This window comes from Quercus robur, chromosome 10 (genome assembly GCF_932294415.1).
Source record: "Quercus robur chromosome 10, dhQueRobu3.1, whole genome shotgun sequence".
NCBI classification, from domain to species: Eukaryota; Viridiplantae; Streptophyta; class Magnoliopsida; order Fagales; family Fagaceae; genus Quercus; species Quercus robur.
The window spans coordinates 8,097,911-8,120,214 of record NC_065543.1 but is presented as its reverse complement, the minus strand read 5'-3'; the positions used below and the strand labels follow the sequence as shown (position 1 = coordinate 8,120,214).

Below are 22,304 nucleotides of genomic sequence, written 5' to 3'. Positions count from 1 at the left end.
TGTGACAAAGAAGGAAACCCAAAATATCTAAGCAAAAGCTGCCACCACCACATTAAATATACTGCATCTACTTTTCTGGCCGCATTAATGTGGAGAAGACCCTTGAATAGTGTTATCCTGGCTGCCGCAACTCACAAAGGACTGAAATGGGTGTCTGATGGGATGGATGCTCAAGTAGGGGTTCAGATGATTAACAAGTGTAAGACCCAGATGATGAGGAAAAGTCTATATAATGTAGAGAAGCCCCCATAAGAAGAGGGGAGGGGGAAGTGAGAAGAATACTGTAACATGCAAAAGAACCCTAATGTAGTGATCTGTATTCATAAACTAAATTCCATATCTCCTTGGACCAGAGGTTATTTCATCATAATAGTTGTTGTTCTTGTCTGTGTGTTCCTTAATCCCATGCAAGCCTCTGCTTAACTTATCCAAATTTAGTTCTTTGACCCATACTCTACAAAATTCATTGCATTGGGCTTTTTGAATTAGGATTTCCTATATTGCGGGCCTGGACTCCAAACTTTGCCCCTACAATACACTATACATCTCATACTCTAGTATTTTACAACTTCATTTAAATATTATTTCTTTATTTTTTTACTCTTTCTTTATGCATGAAAGAGAAAGAGAATTTAATAAAAAATTGGTTTTATGTTTAGCTTGTTTCTATAGTAACTACTAAATGTAGTAGTTTACTATAGCGGGTTAAAATTTTTTAGATATATTTCACTGGATGTAGATCTTCTTTTTGGTATTTGGGCAGCACACCTAATGTGAATGCTCTTATATTTTATTGATTTTTCCATTTTAATATTTTGGTCACATGTATGTTTCGAATTCCTTCATTCTAAATTGAACAATCACATGCTTAAGGTATATGTTTAAAAATGATAAACACATACAACTAGGATGAGCCCTAGAATTAGGAACACCCACCCTAACGTTTGTTTTTGGGTGAAACTTTGAGTGACTATTTAATTAATTTATTTTAAAATATTATGTATATTTAGGAAATATCACATTTAGGGGGATGCTTATTTAGAATATAGTTAAGCGGTATAACTGGAATCTGGTCCATTAAATTATGCAAACTTGGATGTTCATTTTTTAATTAAGCATGTACCATAACTTTGGACTTACCTTCTATTTTAGTTAAACCTCTACATAGAACTATAGGAGTCAAAGAAAGGTTCATGAATTTATAATCACATATTCACATGACAACTCCATCTTTGCCCGAACCCTTGTGTATTAGCATTCCTCTTTATAATTTCACGTCAAATATAATATATTTTGATTATAAAATTTTGATAGAGTTAATAGAATTGTTCACATATTGTATATGCATTTTTTTTTCATTTATCTTCCTTAAATTTTAACATAAACGTGATGTTTATGTATAATTTTTTAAAATATATTTTTTTGGGATAAAACTCTATTTTTAAGCAAAATAAGTCAATAAAAATAATTTAAACTAAACACATGAAATAACAAAAAAGATTTTTTTTTTCTTCTTTTTTCGCTTAATTTAAAATTTCCCCATTCTCTATATAGTATACTGTTAGTTCAGATATATCTTTTTTTTTGAGAAACTAGTTCAGATATATCTAATTTAACAAAACATCTTCTCTCAATAATTATTATTTCCAATAATACATATAAAAAAAATCATTATTAAAGTCAAGTACATCCTTTGCTTTTTTTTATTATTATTACCGCATGTTGTTGAGGCTTTCTTATTCTTTTCTTTTTTTTGATCCAAGGCTTTCTTATTCTTTGGTCGCGAGAGAAAACAAAAATATGGACTAGTAAATACAAGCACAAACAGAAAGAGAGGGCATGGTTTTTGCATAGCAACAACCATGAGGAACACCAACAACAACAACAATAACAGCCCAGAAGATCAGAGGAAGAAAGAGAGCACTCTCACAAGCCTTGATTCCAGATTCAACCAGACCCTCAGGAATGTTCAAGGGTATGCCCAAGTTTTCTCATTTCTAATTTTCTCACTCTTATTTGGTTCAATTTTCCTTCATATTTCAAAACCCCATTTGCTTAAAACATTCATAATGAAGGTTTTCGAGGACTTATCGATTTTGACTTGCAAATGGGTCTTTTGTTTTGGATTCGGAAAACCCATTTGGATATTAGTTCTAATTTATGAGTTATGGCTTTTGATCTCTCAAATTCTGTGATATGATTGAGAAAATTCATGTGGGTCTTGTTGATTTTGATGTATTTGGTAGTGATCAGTGAGGAAAGTTTTGCAATTGATAGGATCTATGCATTTGGATTGGGCGATATCATTAACTTCTGCTGTGTCTGGTTGCTGAGAAAGTGTGAGAAAACATTTTGATTGGGATTCTAAGTCCCTTATTTCTTTTGGTGTTCTAAGTTTGCTTTGTCATACAATGGAATTGAGAATTAGTAATAGGAAATTCATTTTACCTGATTTGCTTACTTTATAAGAAAAATGTGGACTTGCTGATCTATGCCAAAATGGGGCTGCAGAAATTGACTTTTTATCCTCACTCTCTTGTGGGTTACTTGTGTGCTTAATTTTGCGTGTCTGTGAAAACTTACCATTGTGCTAGACATAAATATGCAATGTGGCTTTCTTTCCTCCGATATCACTGCCATCTATTTTTAATTTTTATTTCTTAGATTTGGTTTTCATGTGCTCTGTTCTCAAACTGGTTAGATACACATTGCAGTAGGGCTGCCTAAGACATTGAACAGGACTCATATATTTTTTGATTATGTAATTTTCTATCAGTTGAAGTGTTTGGAGTTAGTCTGTTTTGGAAGAAAGCTTATTACTTGATATCTATAAGTAGAATGATTGTGTCTAATATTTAGATATTTTACCTATATAATGCTTCATATAGCTGTTCCTTTCATTGTAAGAACTAGGTAGAAGGTAAGATCGTGGGTTTAAGATGCATGGGTTGTTTGTGTAATTACTGATAAGAAGATACTTTCTATAGCTGTTGCTTTAGCATCTCAATTCTGCTTTTGTAATGTTTTTCTAAAGAATCAATGATTTTGTTTGTTGTTCTGTTAGTTGTTTCTTAATCTTGAATTTTTGGCCTATCTAGTTTGCTCAAAGGCCGCAGTATTCCTGGTAAAATATTACTGACTAGGAGATCAGACCCACTAGATGAATCAAGCGTACAAGAACGGACTCCAGAGTATGAAAGGAGCCTTTCATACAATGAAGCTGGCTCAAGTGATCACTTGGCCAAGGCAGCAGAGGTAATAGTGACATCCATTTTCCCTCATTCTTGTGCACTTTTTTTCATTTTAAATTAAAATTTTTAAACACATGATGTACAAAAGTTTAGTTATTGAGAATTTAATAAGTTGGACTTTTACTCGTAATGTAGGAAGAAGTCCAGAGTACTAGCAAGCCAAATAATAACACAAATGTCATTAAGTTAAAAATGTCAACCTCAGAGATCGAAAATACATCCAAAGAAGTTCAGAAGTCTGCCATGGGTGCAAGAGCTACAGATTCAGCAAGAGTTATGAAGTTCACAAAGGCACTTTCTGGGACAACAGTCATATTAGGTATTGTGAATTTAAGTTTCTCTTCTCTCTTTCCCTCCTTCCCATGTCTAATGTTGAATATTTTGGGGTGCATATCTTAGATTATGAAGGGACTGCCTGTTGTTGAGATGCTAAGTCTTAAGATGAAATACCATTGCATGCAAATTTAGCTGCGTTTTGATATATTTTTCAACTTTGCGATTTTTCTCTCTTCCAATTAATTGTGCCTACTGGATATTGTTTGGATTTCTTGTTGCGTTATGGTGATGTTACTGTCCTTCTTGGTTTCACAATTTTGTAAAAACATATCATGTTACCCTTAGGCGGACATGTTAAAAAGCTGCAGGACTTTTTTCCCCTCTAATTGTCATACTGATAGTAGTTGTGAATGATAACAGGCGCATGTGACTTAGGTCTAAGGCACAACCCTTTGCACAATGTGATTTTCTATTCTAATTACAAATTCAGCAAGAACATAATTTAGTTTGATAACAGTATGCAATACCAATACAAATTTTATCTTATCATGAAACAAGATATATTGTGTTTCTGTGGCATTTACAATCCCATCTTAATAGATAGTGCCATCCTCTTTATCTTAACATTACTCTTTTTGGCATCCTTGTTACTGTACATTTGAAAGTGTAGAGTTGCCTATGTTTGAGCTTGAGTTTATTGTTGTTGCGCACAATTTACAGGTGTTTGAGCACTCAGAGCACTGCCACCATCTCCTCTTTTGTAGACTTTGATTTCTTAAATTTCAAATTGTAATTTTCTGGGAAGCGGATGTTTCTATTTTGAATTTTTCAGCGAATTACCTGTAGAAATTTCATTTTGGTTCTAATAGAGGTTAAGATCTCTCTAACTTTCCCTCTCTCTCGCTTGTGGGGTTTAGAAGTTCCATAATTTTAATGTTAAGTACAATTTGAGAGCTGTAACATTTCCTTTTTGAATTTCATTTTGTAGAGAAGTTGCGTGAGTTAGCTTGGAGTGGAATACCAGATTATATGCGCCCTGATGCGTGGAGGCTTCTCTTGGTAAGTTTGAGTTCTCTAATACTAGCTATAGGTTTTACAAAGCATGATGACTGGAAATATTGGGCTTGTAATTCAAAGTTGCTTAGTCTTAGAAGTAAATTTCAGACCTACAATCAAATGTTTCTTGGTGTACAATTAGGGATATTGGTTTCAGTGGAAGGCTTTCAAATTGGATTTAAATTTTGTTTTTATCAGACTGATAATGAAAACTTATTTCACAGAAGATGTTAGTGCTACATAGATGACAATTCACAAAGGGTAATAGTGGCTATTAAATGCTCCCTTCGTTCTTATGTTACAGAAGTTTAGATCTTGCTTTTGCCTTATAAAGTTTTTTTTTTTTTTTTTTTGATAGGTGTTTTTGCCTTATAAATTTATAATATGGCTAGTAAATGCTCCTTTATTTCTTATGTGACGGTACCTTTTGTTGATCATGCTTCTGTCCTTATCTAATTTTGTTGAAGATCATTTATTTGAAGAACTTTCCGCTAGTAGTAGTAAAAAAGGATCTGTTAATTAAGGGGGTGACTGAGAGTATGATTTTTGATTGGATAGAATGGCATAAAAGAATACATGTAAACAACCCCGATTAGTCTGTTGAGAATCCATAGCTCACTGCATAGTTTTGGGACTAAGGCTTTGTTGTTGTTATATAATTTAGGTTAAAATACTATTTTGGTCCCTAAACTTTACCAAAAGAACTTTTTAAAGTTTAGGGACCTAAAACAAACTTTTGGTAAAGTTTAGGGATCAAAATAGTATTTTACCCTATAATTTATTATAAGAACTTTCTTTTTTCTGGTAGGTATTTACTTTCTTAAGTAAAGTTTAAAAGAGACAGTGAGCTTGATAAACACATTAATGCAAACACTGGTGGACACATTTAAGAGTAACATTGGGGAAACATTGTGAGATTTGGAATGTTTTAGTGAATCTACAGTCTGAGATTTAACGTTTACCTTATTTACTTTTAGCATGTGTTGCCTCTTTTCTATTTGTCTATGTGGGACTGAATCTTGAGTAGGAAGAAATTACGAACTTGATTTCACAGGCTTTTTGTATTTGTTTGTTCCCCCTTTTACCCAATGTGGTTTTAGTTGTCTTATATCACAAAAAGGCTCTTTGTAGTGCATTTATTGGATGGACCATCACATTTAAGTTCAGAGGCCAACCTACTCTAAGTGGGCTGAGTCTTGAGTTGGAAGAAATTACTAACTCGATTGCACAAGCTTTGCATGTGTTTTTGTTCCTATTTTTAATCCATGTGGTTTAAGTTGTCATGTAATTGTTGCTTGGAACAAAAAGTCTAGTGCATGCGTTGGATGGACAATCACATCTAAGATCAGAGTCTAAGCTAATCTGGCTTGTCCCCTGAATTTTCCTATTGAAATAAATTTTGTTGCTTGTTTGAAATTTAAAATGAACTGACAACAGGGATATGCACCACCTAATTCAGATAGAAAGGAGGGAATTTTAAGGAGGAAGCGCCTTGAGTATCTTGACTGTGTTTCTCAGTATTATGACATTCCAGATACAGAAAGATCAGATGACGAGATCAATATGCTTCGCCAGGTATTTTTGTGTCTATTGAATTCTCATCTCAATTATTACAAATCTCTTCTGCCCAATTTTTGATGAATTGCTGATGACATTCTTGTTAGATTGCTGTTGATTGTCCACGCACTGTACCTGATGTCTCTTTCTTCCAAGAACCACAAGTTCAGAAATCCTTGGAGCGCATCCTTTATACATGGTTAGATACTTATTCTTCTGTGCCAATGGCTTTTATATGTCAAGTAATATGTGCATCTGAGGGGAAGGAAGAAATGAATGCACCAGTTGTATCAAACTAGATTGCACTAGGTTAAGCTTAAATTATTTATCAATCAATTTAGACTATTTAGTCAATAATTTTGTGACAGAATTTTTGCTTTTGAATTGGATTACTGCATTGCTACATTTCAAAATATAGGTAGAATAGTCACCACTCGATTGTTTGTGATTTCTTCTGCTGAATGCTTTGTCAGTTACATTCAGCTAAATTTCCTCTTAATCATATCAAACACTTTGATTTGTATTAATATCATGTATTTATATTTTGTTTCCTATGCTTAACAAATTAATAAAATATATTGTTAGCTCATGTATTTGCTCTTGATACCAACATACCGTTTTAGTTCCAGAATATATATATATATATATATATATACTCAAGAGTAAATTGGGAAGGGCTCATGGATATGGGTTATGGCGGAGTATTAGTGAAGGGTGGGAAACTTTCGCCAAGCATTTCTCTTTTGTGGTGGGGATGGTTCTCGTATCCTTTTTTGGCATGATAAGTGGACTGGGGATGTTCCTCTTAAGATTTTTTATCCTTAGTTATTTTTGTGTTCGGTCAATAAGGAGGCTTGTATTTCTGAAGTGTTAAGCCCTCCAGTGGGTGAAATGACAGAATGTGGAGTTTAAGATTTTATAGGGAATTCAATGATTGGGAGTTAGCGGCTTCCTACTCCCTACTTCATTTCATCCAAACCCGAATTCCTAGTGGTGGAGGGTATGACAGGCTTTGTTGGGATTTTAATGGAAGTGGGAAGTTTGATATTCGGTCTTTTTATCATAAGATTCGAAATGCAGCTCCTTCCTCTTTCCCTTGGAAGGGCATTTGGAAAGTTAAGGTTCCTAAAAGGGTGGCTTTTTTTATGTGGATAGCAGCTTATGGTCAAATTCTAACCTTGGATAACCTTATGCTTCGTGGTCGCCCTTTGACAAATCGTTGTTGTATGTACTGTTGTAATGCGGAATCTGTGAATCACTTGTTACTTTTTTGTCCGATAGCTCATTCTTTGTGGATGTATATGCTTCGGCTGTTTGAGATTGATTGGGTCATGCCAGGTTTAGTTGTGGACTTATTATTTTGTTGGTATCATTGGCTTGGGAAGCATAGTTTTGATATTTGGAATTTGGTTCTAGACTGTTTAATGTGGACTATTTGGAATGAACGGAATCGCCGGTCCTTTGAGGATGAGGGGAAATCTGTGGTTCAGTTATTAGAGTTATGCCAACGGACCCTCTTTGATTGGTCTCGATGTTGGGGTTTCTCGGATTGTTCTACCCTTTTGGATTTTTTTTTCGTCTATTAGAATAGATTAGAGGCTACTTCTGTCTTTTTGTTCCTTATTTTCCTTTGTTCACTACCGTGAACTCTTTGTATTTTTCTTGCTTTTCATTTATTAATAATATTCTCTTCTTACTTATAAAAAAGAAGAAGTTTGAGGTGGGAGAGAGAACTGATGGGGTCAGTAGTCCTAGGTAGAGTTTTTGAACTTGGACCTTTGTATCTGTTGCTGGTTTGCACCTGGGATTCTCTGGATTTGCTTTGAATTTAATCTGCTCATAGCACAACCTGTGTTTGAATTTTTTTTACTGCTTTTTGGTGCCTCTGGAATATAAATTTCCTGTAATCCTTTCTGTTGTGCTCAGCTTGAATCATCCAATAGTCTAAACCAGTAGGTGTATTGTTTACTGCAGAACATTCAATCCATTGAATTTGTTGAAGTTGTTCAATGAAATGACTTATTAGGTTCAATAAATACTAGTTTGGGAAATTATGTAGTAGTTTACAGTACAAACAAAAAGATAGTCCCCCCGCCCCTTTTTTTATAAAAAATAAAGGGATTATGAATCGCTGTCTGTTGAGCACCTAGCTTTAGCGGCTAACATCCCATGTCCATACCTTTAGGACCATTAGATTTCAGGTTTCTGGAGATTGGAGATTGGAGGCTTGAATCAGCTGTCAGCTGATTTCTGTCTCTTTTTGTAGGTTTTTTGAGTAGTTCCCAGTTTCAACTGTATGGACGGGCCTGTTGCATAATTATGGTTGTTAACTTTTGTTGTCACATGATATTTTGTTTTATATATTCCCAGGGTAGGGTGTGATTGACGAAAGAACTCCCACCGTGGTTGTCACTTAATGGAACATCTTTGTTACCTAGATTGTTTTCTTTTCCACTCAAACTTTATGACGAATTAGAGATGTGGGATTGGCTGATCAGGATGGTTTTTGGGGCTAGGGGTGATCTTCCATGGGATTTGAATGACTGGTCTTGACCTATGAAATGTGTAAATATGGATGATAGGCAGTGACATCATGACAAAGCTCTCTTAGTAGCCACCATGAATTGTTTGCCACTTTCCTGTTCTAGCACTGTAACTCAATTTATATTGTGAAGAGTTCACAGAATTATGGCAGAACAACAACATATACTACATCCATCATCTCCTGCTCAAGTTCAGTATGCAAAGATGCTTTGACTTGATGACTTTTTCATTGTATATTGTCTATTATTTCAAGGGAACTTTCTTAAATTTAGAAAAATTCATGGACATGAAACTAATGTCACCTCTTATCAACACTTTTCTGGTCACCAACAAAAGATATTTTGTGAAATTTATGTCTCTTTTCACTATGCCCATCCATATTGCTAACCGATTGGAAAAGTTACATAGACACTATTTGCGGGACAGGGCGGGGGCAGTTCCCAAGTCCCATTTGGTGGATCGGGGGTGGTGTGTTGTCCTTTGAAGAAGGGTGTTTGGTTATATGTAAATTAAATACTTTCAGCCATTCCCTTTTAAGGAAGTAGTTATGAAGGTTTGGGTTAGAGAAGGTGATGTGGGAAGCTTAAAGAAATTTTTATTTTTGATTTAGTCTTATTTGATTTTGGAGTAAATTGCATTTTATTTTATTTTTAGGCCCTAGTATTTAATTAGGTTATTATTTTATTAGAGTCAGATATTTTTGTAATTCAATTATTGGGATTTCCCAAGTCTATTAGAATTAGGGTTTCCTATGATAGTCAAGATTAGAGTTTAGAAGTCTGTACAAGCAAAGTATTGTATTCCTATTATGGTGGATTATTTTGATGAATAAAGTTTCTATTGAAATTGTCCCAATGGTATGATACTAACTCCAGCCAACCCTAGGTGCTAACTCCTAGTGGGTTTCTTGGTGCTGACTTCAAGCAGGCCTTGGTCCTAACCCCTTGGTTCTCTATCTTTAATTTTCTGTTCTTCAACAATTTTAATGTGCATTGTTTTGGCTTGTCCTACATCCACTTTTGGAGATGTGTTATATCCATCAAATATGGGAAGGATTGGGGGGTATGTTCAGCAAAGGTGGTGTGAGGTTCTCATTGCTTGGGTCTTTGGACGAGTATTAGAGAAGGATGGGATTCCTTTTCTAGAAATGTTACTTTTGGCATGGGGAATGTGAATGGCACTAGGGTTCTGTTTTGGTATGACAAATGGCATGGACTGTGGAGATTCCTGCCTTAAATATATATATATATATATATATTTTTTTTTTTTGATAAGTAATAAGTTTTATTGATATGAAAGAGGGACACCCTAGTACACAGAGAGTGTACAAGGGTCAACAATCAAGTACTAAAATTACAAGAATCAAGAAAATCAAGTTGAGGTAGGTTTCCTGCCTTAAATCAAGGTGAGGGTTCAACAAAAATTACAAAAATTCCTGCCTTAAATATTTGTTTCCTGATTTTACCTTGGCATTGGACAAAAATGCCTCAATGGCCTCCTACTTGGTGGGAATGGGGGACAGTGAAGTTAGACAAGTTCAGGATTGGGAAACAGAGTTGGTGGAGAATTTATTTGACTTGCTGTATTCTAATTTCCCCTCTACTCAAGGTGAGAACAGATTACCATCAACCTTAAAAAAGAATGGAAAATATGATGTTAAATCTTATGATGAATTGAGGAGTTCAAGGAATATTCCTATTGTTGTTTGGTTAGTGCTTTTGAGTGTAAGGCCTGGCTACCTTGAATTAGCCATAAACTTTCTTCTATCTTTTCTCTTCTATACTACTTTGTCATGGGTGGATCTCTCTTTTTCTTCATTGAGTCAAAATCTTTTGAATTTTCTGTTGAAGAAGGGGGTACTTTTTTCTTATTACGCATTTTTGAGAGAGGCAGAGATTCTTTACGATCTGTGTTCATGGGCAAAGAGAGTGCTAAGAGAATGTTATACATGATGGAAGACTTTATTTCCACTAAGCCCCCTGGTCATTTTGCGCGATCTGTTAGAGATGGAGAGACGGTTTTTATTCTACAACTGGGTTCAAATGCACATGGCTCTTTTCTTATGATTTCAGAACTTCTCCATGGCCGACGGAAAGGCTTCTTAATTGTGCCGGAAGGAAAATCGGGTAGTGGTTGGAGAGGATTTAGTTTGCACCTAAGGAAGGCTATAGCTCCAGGGACCCTTGCCATCAATCTGCCTTCAAAGCTTTTACCTGGGTCTATCATTAAAGACTCCAAATCTTTTGCGGAAGCGGTGGTGCAAGGCCGACGTCGTGAACCCAAAACACACAGACAGGCAGCGGTGGAGAATGCTTTGAACCAGGATACTCGTGACGTTGCGAATCCTTCGCATTTAATGTTGGATTCTCGAAACTCTTACTTACCAAATCCGGGTGTTCAGACCCAGGATTCTCGCGAGAGCTGCCTTGGGAAGGAGAATGCTCTGTTCGGGGCTGTCTTTTCAGATGATACTGAAGGTGGGGTGCTTTTGAACCTGTATATTAGGCTGGATCGTGGGACTCATGGTAAGTGGAGGATTAGCTGGTCCAATGTTTCTGAGGTGGACCCTCCGGTTGACCAAGCCCCTAACCCAAAGCCCATTGATTTTATTAAGCCCAAACCTTCTTCAGCCCCTTCGGTTGGCCTTAATCCAAATCCAAAGCCCACTGACCCTTTTAAACCCAAAATTTATTCTGCCCCTTCGGTCAGCCAAAATCCAAAGCCCACTGACTTTTTTAAACCCAAACCTTTTTCTGCCTCTTCGATCAGCCAAATTCCAAAGCCCATTGACATTTTTAAACCCAAACTTTATTCAATTCCAAAGCCTTCTGCCCCTTCAGTCAGCCAAAATCCAAACCCAAAGCCCAGTGACCATTTTAAACCCAAACTTAAACGTGCTTTTAAATGGAAACCCAAACCTTCCCAGCCCTCTTTGACTCAATCTCAGACTCACCCACGGTCTTTGTTCTCCTCACCTGTCCCTCCCTCGCACCTTATCTCTCCGACACCTGCAATAGCTGATAGCGTTCAGTCCAACGCTATGCTATCGCTGACCCACATGGCGCCGACATGCACAGAGAAGTGTTTCTCAGTGCTCGACAGCTCTGAGGCCTCTGTGACTGAGTCTTTGAGTTCCGATGATTCCGTGGATGAGTCCCTGTGCTCCGATGGTGAGGTGGCCTTGCAACGTGACATTCAACGGATCATCCATGAGCACACAGATAATGTCATCAAAAAATGGGGAAATTCAGAGCAATGGGTTCTTGAATTACGAGATGGGAAGAGGGTGGCTGTCCCGATCCAATTTTCTTTGCCACCGGGAGAGGTCGTTGCCGGAGTGGACGACTCGAACCAGTTGCCGACGGCACCGGGGGTGTCATCGGAATGTAAGGAGCTAAATTCAGAATTGGAAAAAGGGGCTGATGTTACCTTGGAGGATTGGGTTTCAGATTTTTGTTCCGATGATGCTTCTCAGTTTACTGATTCTTCGCCTCCTCTAAATGTCGAACCACTGGCTTTCTCTTTGCCTATGGGCGTCATGGATATTTCTGAAGGGTCAGCATCTCTGGATGAGGAGAAATTGCTGGGTAAGGACAATCACTCAGATTGGTTTCAGGAAAAATTCAGTGGCTTTGATGATTTTCTTGGGACATCCCTCAAAGGTTTGGAAGAGCCAGCAACCAAATTTCTGTTGGCTGTAGAAGCTGAGTTACAGCAGAGAGCCATTAAGGAACAAACTGATAAAGTTGTGAAGAGCTCAGGGAGGAAAGGAATTAGGGAATTGAGGGGTTTATTTAGCTCTGTCAATTATGGTTCAGCTTCTTCAAGGCGCATTGGTAATGGTAAGGACAAGGCTCTAATCACTTTCCAATGAATTTGAAGATCATATCTTGGAATGTTAGAGGTTTGAATGAGAAGGAAAAACGGCTCAAGGTTTGTAATTTTTTACGTTCTTGGAGGGCTGATATCGTTTGTTTGCAAGAGACTAAGTTGGAATGGGTTACAAGAGGAATTGTTAGAAGCATATGGAGTTGTCCTTACATAGATTGGTTATATTTGGGTTCTGAGGGTGCTTCTGGTGGAATTCTTCTCATGTGGGACAGAAGGGTAGTTGAAAAGATAGAGGAAGCAGTGGGGTTTTATTCAATTTCGTGTAGGTTCAAAAATGTCAGTGACCAATTTGAGTGGGCTTTCACAGGTATATATGGTCCAAATTTGAACAGGAATCGTCAATTTATGTGGGAGGAACTAGCAGGCTTGAACAGTTGGTGGAATTTGCCATGGTGTTTGGGAGGAGACTTTAATGTCATCCGCTTTCCTTCGGAGAGGTTAGGGGCAGGAAGATTTACTCGCTGCATGTATGATTTTTCGGATTTTATATCTCTTCATGGGCTTATGGACAATCCTCTGGAGGAAGGCTTTTACACATGGTCTAACTCCACATCAGCTTCTAGAATAGATCGGTTTCTCCTCTCTCCGGTTTTGGCTGATTACCTCTCTCATTTTTCCCAAAAAAGGCTTCCTAGAGTGCTTTCCGATCACTTCCCTATTCTTTTGGAGAGTGGGAGTCACCGCAGAGGGCGTATTCCTTTTCGTTTTGAAAATATGTGGTTGAAGGTGGAGGGGTTTCTAGAGAAGGTGAAGTCTTGGTGGGAAAATTACCATTTTCAAGGGACTCCTAGTTTCATTCTTGTCAAGAAGTTGAATGCTCTAAAAACGGACCTAAAGAAGTGGAACGAAACAGATTTTGGCAATATCTCAGTCAAGAAACAGCAATTACGGAGCAAGTTGAATGCTCTAGATGTAAAAGAGGACAATCAACCTCTAACTGAGGAGGAGAAATTGGAAAAAGCATCCTTACGCGCCAATCTTGAGAAGGCAGCCTTGTTAGAGGAGATTAGTTGGAGGCAAAAGTCCAAAGTGTTGTTTTTAAAGGAGGGTGATTCCAATACGAGGTTTTTTCATAGGATGACTAATTCTAATAGAAGAAATAATTGTATTGATAACCTTATGATTGAAGGGGCTTTGTCTTCCAACCAGGATAGGATTTCTGACCATATTGTTCAATTCTATATGAACCTATACTCTGAGCAGCAAGAGCAGCATCCTTTCCAGGATGTATTAGACTTTCCAAGGATTTCAGGGGATAATGTGGATTGGTTAGAAAGGCCTTTTGAGGAATCTGAGATTTTTGAAGTCATTAAGGAGTTTAATGGGGACAAATCTCCTGGGCCTGACGGTTTTTCGATGGCTTTCTTTCAAGCCTGCTGGGGGATTCTTAAATCCGACCTCATGGTTGTGTTTCACCATTTCCATGTTACAGGTCAGTTTGAAAAAAGCTTGAATGCAACCTTCATTGCTCTCATTCCAAAAAAAGCTTCAGCAGTGGAGGTAAAGGACTTCCGGCCTATCAGCCTTGTTGGGGGGGGTTTATAAAATTCTTGCTAAAGTTTTGGCTACTCGTCTTCGCTTGGTTTTAGGAGAGATCATCTCAGCTCCCCAGAATGCCTTTATTCTAAATAGGCAGATTCTTGATTCCGTTCTTATTGCTAACGAATGTCTTGATAGTAGATTGAAGTCTGGTCAACCAGGGTTGTTATGTAAATTGGATATTGAAAAAGCCTTTGATCACGTGAACTGGGGATTTCTTTCTAACTTGCTTGAGCGTTGTGGTTTTTCTAATAAGTGGAGGCAATGGATTTCTTTTTGTTTATCTACCGTTCGTTTTTCTATCCTCATTAATGGTACTCCTCATGGGTTTTTTGGAAGTTCTAGGGGGCTGCGGCAAGGTGATCCTTTGTCCCCCTTGTTATTTGTGTTGGTTATGGAAGCCATCGGTAGAATGTTGAATAAGGCTGTCCATGAAGGCCGTTTGTCAGGTTTTAGTGTAGGTGCTTCTTCTGGAAGATCTTTGATGGTTTCCCATCTCCTTTTCGCTGATGATACTCTGATTTTTTGTGATGCTAATATTGATCAAATTCTGATTCTCCGTATGGTGCTCATTTGGTTTGAGGCTGTGTCTGGTCTGAAGGTAAATTTGGATAAGTCTGAACTAGTGGCTGTGGGGGAAGTTCATAACATGGATCTTTTGGTGGCTGTCTTAGGCTGCAAGCAAGGGTCTCTCCCAATGAAATATTTGGGTCTTCCTTTGGGGGCAAAATTTAAGGACAAGTCTATTTGGAATCCTATTCTAGAGAAGATGGAAAGAAAATTAGCAAGTTGGAAAAAATCATACTTATCCAAGGGAGGTAGAGTCACTTTAATTAAAAGTACTCTTTCTAATCTCCCTACGTATTTTCTTTCTTTATTCCCTATTCCTGCTTCTGTGGCTAACCGAATTGCTAGACTTCAGCGGGACTTTTTATGGGGTGGCCTAGGAGATGAGCCCAAATTTCATTTGGTTAATTGGTCTTCAGTGTGTACTCCGCTTTCTTCAGGTGGGTTGGGAATTAGGAACCTGAGAACCTTCAATGTAGCTTTATTAGGGAAGTGGTTATGGAGATTTGGGCAAGAGAGGGATGCTCTATGGCGTCAAGTGATAGAGGTGAAGTATGGTTGTGATTGGGGTGGTTGGTGTTCTAGCTCTTTCTCTGGTCCTTATGGAGTTAGTTTGTGGAAAAATATTAGAAGGGGGTGGCATTCTTTATCTCGGTTTATTATGTATGAAATTGGAGATGGATCAAAAGTGCAGTTTTGGCTAGATCGTTGGTGTGGATCTTCTCCTCTCGCAGACCACTATCCTGATTTATATAGGATTTGTTGTAACAAAGAGGCAAGTGTGGCGGATCTAATGAGGTTCACCAATGGAGTCCTCCATTGGGATTTTCAGTTTTGTAGGGAGGTGCATAATCGTGAATTGGAAGCCTTCAGAAGCTTCATCAATTCCATTTATTGCACTCCTGTAAGGGGGAACGGGGAAGATAAGAGATGTTGGCTGCCTTGTAAGAGTAAGGGGTTCACGGTCAGTGCTTATTACCATCTTCTAGTTGGCCATAGTGAGCAGTTTTTCCCTTGGAAAAGCATTTGGAAGCAAAAAATTCCCTCTAGAGTGGCTTTCTTTGTATGGACAGCAGCCTTGGGGAAATGCCTGACAATTGATAACTTAAGGAAAAGAAAGGTTTGCATTGTGGATTGGTGTTATATGTGCAAGTGTAATAGTGAAACTATTGACCATCTTTTCCTTCATTGCCCGGTTGCTTCGGAGTTGTGGGATATGGTTTTTGGGTTATTTGGAGTTTGCTGGGTTATGCCATTTTCTGTTGTTGGGCTTTTGGCTTGCTGGCAAGGTCGTTTTGGCCGCCATCGTAATGGAGATATTTGGATGGTTGTTCCTCACTGTTTGATGTGGTGTATTTGGAAGGAGAGAAATAGTAGGTGTTTTGAAGACAATGAGCGTTCCATGCCCGATCTCAAGCTTCTTTTCTTTAGAACCTTACTTGATTGGTTCTCTATGTGGAGAAACCATCAGTTTTCTTCTATTTTGGATTTTCTTGATTTTTGTAATGTTCGTTTTTGATTTGTTCTCCCCTGTATACCCCCGGTGTACTTGGGTGTCTTTCTCTTTTTGATATCAATGAATTTTTATTACTTATCAAAAAAAAAAAAAATATTCCTTTCTCTGGCAAAGCATTTGGGGTGCTAGAGTGCCTTGTAAGATCGCTTTTTTTCACTTGGACACCAGCCTTGTGCAAGATTTTGACTATTGGTAACCTGTGGAAGCGTCATATGGTGATTTGGGTTGGTGTTGTATGTGTAAGAATAGAGGAGAGACAGTGGACATCTTATACCATTTTGCTTTGTGTCTAGAGATCTTGGTCTCTGGTGTTTTCTTTATTTAGAGTATCTTGGGTTATACCAAATCAGTACTTGAATTGTTGGCTTGTTGGCACCAGGGTGTAAAAGCTTGGAAGGAAGCTCCTTTATTTATAATCTGGTCCTAACTCATATGGTGAGAAAGGAATAGTAGAACTTTTGATGGTGTTGAACATCTCAATCATGTTATCAAAATATCCTTTTTGAGATCATTGTATGATTGGATGAATGCCTTAGGCACTCTCCCATTTGTATCTTTTTTAGAATTCATTGAATTGTTGAATCTCCGATTCTAATTTGATATGATTGGTAGGTTCCTTATCTTTTGTTTCAAAAAAGTATTTTATTTATTAAAAGAAAATTTATTGTTCTAATCCTATGTGTCAAAATACATATAATTTTAATCCTGTGTCCATATTTTTTGGAATTTCCATATTCCACATCCATAAGTCATTGTATATTTTGTTAATTTGATGGGCTGAAATTTTTTTATATCCCACAGTTAATACTTTAAGAAGGGGAAAAAAGGGGATGTGGTTTCCTTATATTTTGATTGAATTAATTATCTATATCTTTACTATCTTTCCTGATTTCTTTCCAGGGCCATTCGGCATCCTGCAAGTGGATATGTTCAGGGAATAAATGATCTGGCTACACCCTTTCTAGTTGTTTTCTTGTCAGAATACTTAGAAGGGGGTGCGGATAACTGGTCAATCTCTGATTTATCTCTGGAAAATATCTCTAACTTAGAGGCTGATTGCTACTGGTGTCTATCGAAGTTGCTTGATGGTATGCAAGACCATTACACTTTTGCTCAACCGGGAATTCAGAGGCTTGTGTTTAAGTTGAAGGAATTGGTCAGGCGGATTGATGGTAACACTTTATCTAGATCCCCTTTCTTTGTGTGATATTAACTGCTTTACGCCATTATACATATATTCTAGGCTTGGTTTTTTCCTTTGCCTGTGTGCTGTGTATAGGGTGGAATGGACATAGGCCCAAAACATATATCTGGGATTAATTTTGTGTTTTTGAAAAATTATAAACTCATGGATTAAAATGGATATTTGAGTTAATTAAACCATTTTTTATAACTTATAAACAATGGTTTAATTAATTATAACAAACTAATTTTATTTAAAGAGTAGCTAGATTTGAATACATAATATGAGCATTGTTACTCCTATGCAATTACAATATGAGATTCAACAGATGTAAGAAATGTAGATAAGAAGATGAAGGGACACTACCCTATGTAGTCATTGAATAATATTAGGATCTTTATAAAAATTGTATAATAACATGATTGGGCATTCAACACCATTTTTTTTTACTTATCAAAAAAAATTTCTATTTTTCCATTCCCACCACATTGTCCGCAGTAGGCACAATGGAACTGCTTCTCCATATGTTCAAGAATGCCATCCCAAATGGCTAACACTTTTGAATTGAGCTCCTAAAGGCAAGATGATTGAATTCCAAATTCATTCTATGTCAAACAGTCAAACTCCAAGATAATCGATCCTCTCATTGACAAAATGGAAAACTAGAATACAGAAAATTAAAGAGGTTCTTCATTGACTCTAATTCCCAACCTAAAGGATTGAGTGAACCAAGGATCCCAATGCCGTGTACCTAGATTATTAGTGAGATACATGAGTCAAACCAAGAATGATCACATGAGTCATCCCTAATAATGCACTTAATTATGTTTAGAAACGGCACACCACCCTCCTATAGGCCAGGACCTAGTTAGACAAGTCCATCGTCATTTAAAATATCCTTTGTTCAACAATTCAAAATGAAATTAAGAATATCTGGTTACTATTATAAATGCAGGGGAAAAAAAACCCTCCCATCCCATAGAGCACACCAACCTAACTCACTTTAGCTGCAGATTTTCTATACATATTTTATTGTAAAAATTGTATTATTGGTAATTTATGCTTTTCTAGAAACTGTAATATTTAGGAATTATATTTTGACTAAATTAAAGGGGAGCATATTTTCGTAGTTATTCCAAGGGCTTCAATGGGAAAGGAACTTTTCAATTGCTTTAATAAAAAGCTTTCTTGGGTTTCCCAGATCTTTTTCGTGTTGTGGTTGGTGAGGAATCTTCCATATTGCACTACCAAAATGTATGTCTTATATATATTATCCAGTTGCATCAGTGCAGGAAACATGTCACAATTTCCATCACCTTATTATATCTAATCCTTGTTGTTTCTTCATCTGTTTAACATTTATATCCGTCCAAAATTTTTAATTATAATATGCTGGGTCTTATTGACTGGAATACTTTTTTGAAATGCTCTAGAACCTGTTTCAAGACACATGGAGGAGCAAGGGCTGGAATTTCTTCAATTTGCTTTCCGCTGGTTCAACTGTCTTCTAATACGCGAGGTTTGCTTTCTTCTACAAATGCATTTTTTGTATCAGGAATTGCTGTATTCTCCTCTATCTTGTTATACCTCTAGTTTTGTTAAGAACGTGAACCTAATATGTAATCTCTAAGTTGCTTAAGTTGCAGCTAATAACATTTGCAGCAGAGATTTGACCATGAATGAGTGCTTTTATTATTTATGCAAAGCTAATGGCTTGTTCTTTTTTGTTAGATACCTTTCCATCTTGTTACACGCCTGTGGGACACATATCTTGCAGAAGGGGATGCGTTGCCAGATTTCCTTGTGTACATATTTGCCAGTTTTCTTTTAACGGTGAGATGGACATTCTTGCTTTGTGCTGGTTTGATCTACTTGGTTGCATGCTCAGATTTATGGTTAGAAATGTTTTTGTTGGTAAATGTTGATGCATCTCTTTACTGCCATCTGATAGATATTGAGTAATATATAGGTAGGTATGTATAGGGAAAAAAAGTTGTGCTTCACTTGCATCATCTAGCATCCGCGTGCCACTTTTTGGGGTGTTTTTATTAGCTCCTCATTTGGACTTGGTATTGATATATTTCACCTCGGAATGCTAAACCAAGAACCACACTGACCTTTTAATTGCCAATTAGATATTACCTTTCTTGTAATATGCTGATCCCCTGGGGGGGGGGGGGGGGGCGGTGATAATTTTATTAAAGCAAGTTTCTGTTTCATTTCTAGAACTAAAAACATGGCAAGTTTCAGCAGCCTCAGGATGGGTTTTTTTTTTACTCCCCATTTAGAAATAAGTCATATGGTACACATAAAACTGCATGATGTTCTTAAGTCATGGCAGGTGAGTGAACCTGTTATGGGCATTCTAGTGGTGTTCTTCATTGGTTTTTTTGCCAAATATTCTGGCCTAAGACATTATATAAGTCATTAAAGGTCGTACCTGTTGCACAAAGCTCCCACTTTATTATTGCTCTATTTCTTGCACTTTTATACCTATTTCACGTAACACATTATCTTTTTTCAATATTTTCTTGTAGAAAAAGATGCATTAATTAATAAACATTAGTACATAGCAGAACTGATAGCTTCTCATTAAATCCTTTGTATTTTGAAAGCAAAACTGCCATCCTAAGACTGTTAATTATTGGCAGCATGTCCTACATTAGCCATAGCATCAGCTGCTCGTTAATTTTCCTAGTAAATGTTATTAACTTTCTGAAACTTTGCAAACAATTGATGAATGTCTCAAACCATTGTCCCAATCCTCGGAGGGGAAAGGCCGTCTCTATATGGTCTTTACAAAAAATAAAAATAAAAAATTGTATGCCATTTCCGTATGCCTTTTTATCCAAATAAATCTGTGTAGTTGACTAGATGATGTTGCATTTGCTTTTGTGATGGTGATGATTATGTCAAATGATTAAAATGAGCTGTTACCTTATGTTCAGTGGTCAGATAAGCTTCAGAAGCTTGATTTCCAAGAATTGGTGATGTTCCTTCAACACCTTCCGACTCAAAACTGGACTCACCAAGAGCTTGAGATGGTGCTTTCAAGAGCATTCATGTGGCACAGTATGTTTAACAACTCTCCCAGCCACTTGGCTAGCTAAAAAGGGAATTGTAATAGCTATTGTTTATGGTCAGTTAGGAATTTTGTTCTTTACACTATGTTTTTCATATTTTGCTGCCTTTTGGTATCTATAGATGTGTTTTCTCTTACTTCATTGGAGAAAACCGGCCCATGTTCTCATATGTATTTTGGCTTGTAATATGTGTATTTTCAGACATTTCTTTGTAGATTTACTTTGACCATAGAAAGATAAAAAAGAACAAAAGAATTACCTTGTTGTATGACAATTTCCCATTTCGTGAATGGAGTGAGAGGAATCCAATATATTCATTATATGTTTGCAAATGCACAGTATGAAAATTTTCCATTTCATGAATGGAGTTGAGAGGAATCAGCATCCAATATAGCCATTATTTGTTTACTACTACACAAATTCGTGGTAAATACGGAAATTTCATCTGTCCCTATCAAACTATTCACAGTTGTATTCTTCTAAGCATGTTCTTCTTCCTCTTAGCTTAGATCAAACTGATCAATTGGGAAGATCACAGACAAGGTTTAGAATTGTGTGTGTGAGTTTTGGCCTCAAAGGGAAGGGAGAAATGTAGATTTAAACTAGTGACCTCTGCCTTATAAGGTGTGGTATAAACCGATTGTGCTATTCCTTGGGTTAATGTGCTTGTCTCCCTAGACCCTTTAAAATAATAACAATAATTCAATGGATATAACAATGGGCGAGGGGGGTGGGGGGGTGAGGTGGGGGATTGGTTAAACCTTGGTTTTTTACATAAAGGAGAGGAGGTAATACCGTGAGCTATAATGCTCTTGACAGTGCTTGATATGCTCAATGTTTTTGTACATGGTAAAGTGCGCATTTGTCTACATCCGTGACCCGAAGGCTGAAGAAAGGTCCTGTAATCATAATTAACCATTTTCAGTAGATATGTCAGATCAAAATTTCGTTGGGTATGGATTCCTCCAAATGCGAGCTTACAACTTTAGGTAGGGTAGGGCAACCAAAAAAAAAAAAACTACAAAATAAACACAACATACCCTATTTGCGAAGAATGTTTCATTACATTTGAAATTTGCACGAGATATGAGATGAGTAAACACAACGAAGTCCTAGTTCCAATTTTTTTGGAGCCATTTATAGATCCTCAACAACGGTAAAAGTTTCACATGAAGAAGTCATACTTTGTCATTTTCTTGATCGACATGTTATTTTTTATTACTTTACTAGTGTTTCTAGTCTTTCTTTACCTTTATTCATTCTCACAACTTAAATAAACTAACTAATCACTAGTGCATTAATCACTCTCCCTGAATATGACCAAACAAAACATTTGGAAGATCTAGTGCCAGGTTGAGTGGTTGAGCCACCATTTTATCGAGAAGGATGTGGACCCCTAGCAAGAAAAGGCTTTCTGCATCAGGCTAAAAAATAAGAATTAAAACTTAATTCAATGAGCTGTTATTCAACAGTATCAACTAATACTTCCTTCTTCCATAATAATTGATCAGAATGTGAGGTTTAATCCGCTAGATGCGTATGTAACTTATTACTCCTACTACTACTACTAATAATAATAACAAAGAATTAAAATCCAAATTCTTTTTTCCTTTTTGTTTAACAACCAAAACTTGTAGCAAGTTCAAAACTTCAGATCCTATCATTTGGGTAAAAATAAAATGGAAAGGCAGACAAAACAACAATAGCCTGTTATTTAACTTTGAGCCTGTACCCAACAAGGCACCAACTACCATACATGAGGTAAATTAAATAAGATAAAGAATCTTATGGTTTGCATCCAACAGTGTAGCCAAACAATTATCATGCTGCATGTTAATAAA

At 36.9% G+C, this 22,304-nt stretch overlaps 1 protein-coding gene across 1 annotated transcript; it reads left to right on the top strand.

Annotated features, from left to right (window-relative positions):
- Window positions 1-1,741: 1,741 nt before the first annotated feature.
- Window positions 1,742-20,783, top strand: LOC126703643 (GTPase-activating protein GYP1). The gene is made up of 10 exons (XM_050402670.1): window positions 1,742-1,975; window positions 3,099-3,255; window positions 3,387-3,570; window positions 4,516-4,586; window positions 6,021-6,158; window positions 6,248-6,339; window positions 17,098-17,369; window positions 18,814-18,899; window positions 19,112-19,213; window positions 20,329-20,783. The coding sequence occupies exons 1-10, from the start codon at window positions 1,863-1,865 to the stop codon at window positions 20,488-20,490; spliced, it is 1,377 nt and encodes a 458-aa protein (XP_050258627.1). The 5' UTR covers window positions 1,742-1,862; the 3' UTR covers window positions 20,491-20,783.
- The last annotated feature ends 1,521 nt before the right edge of the window (window positions 20,784-22,304 follow it).

Coding starts and splice junctions, on each gene's coding strand:
- LOC126703643 (XM_050402670.1), top strand. CDS start 1,863: ATGAGGAACACCAACAACAACAACAATAACAGCCCAGAAGATCAGAGG. Junction 6,340..17,097: donor GAGCGCATCCTTTATACATG/GTTAGATACTTA, acceptor ATTTCTTTCCAG/GGCCATTCGGCATCCTGCAA. Junction 17,370..18,813: donor ATTGGTCAGGCGGATTGATG/GTAACACTTTAT, acceptor GAAATGCTCTAG/AACCTGTTTCAAGACACATG.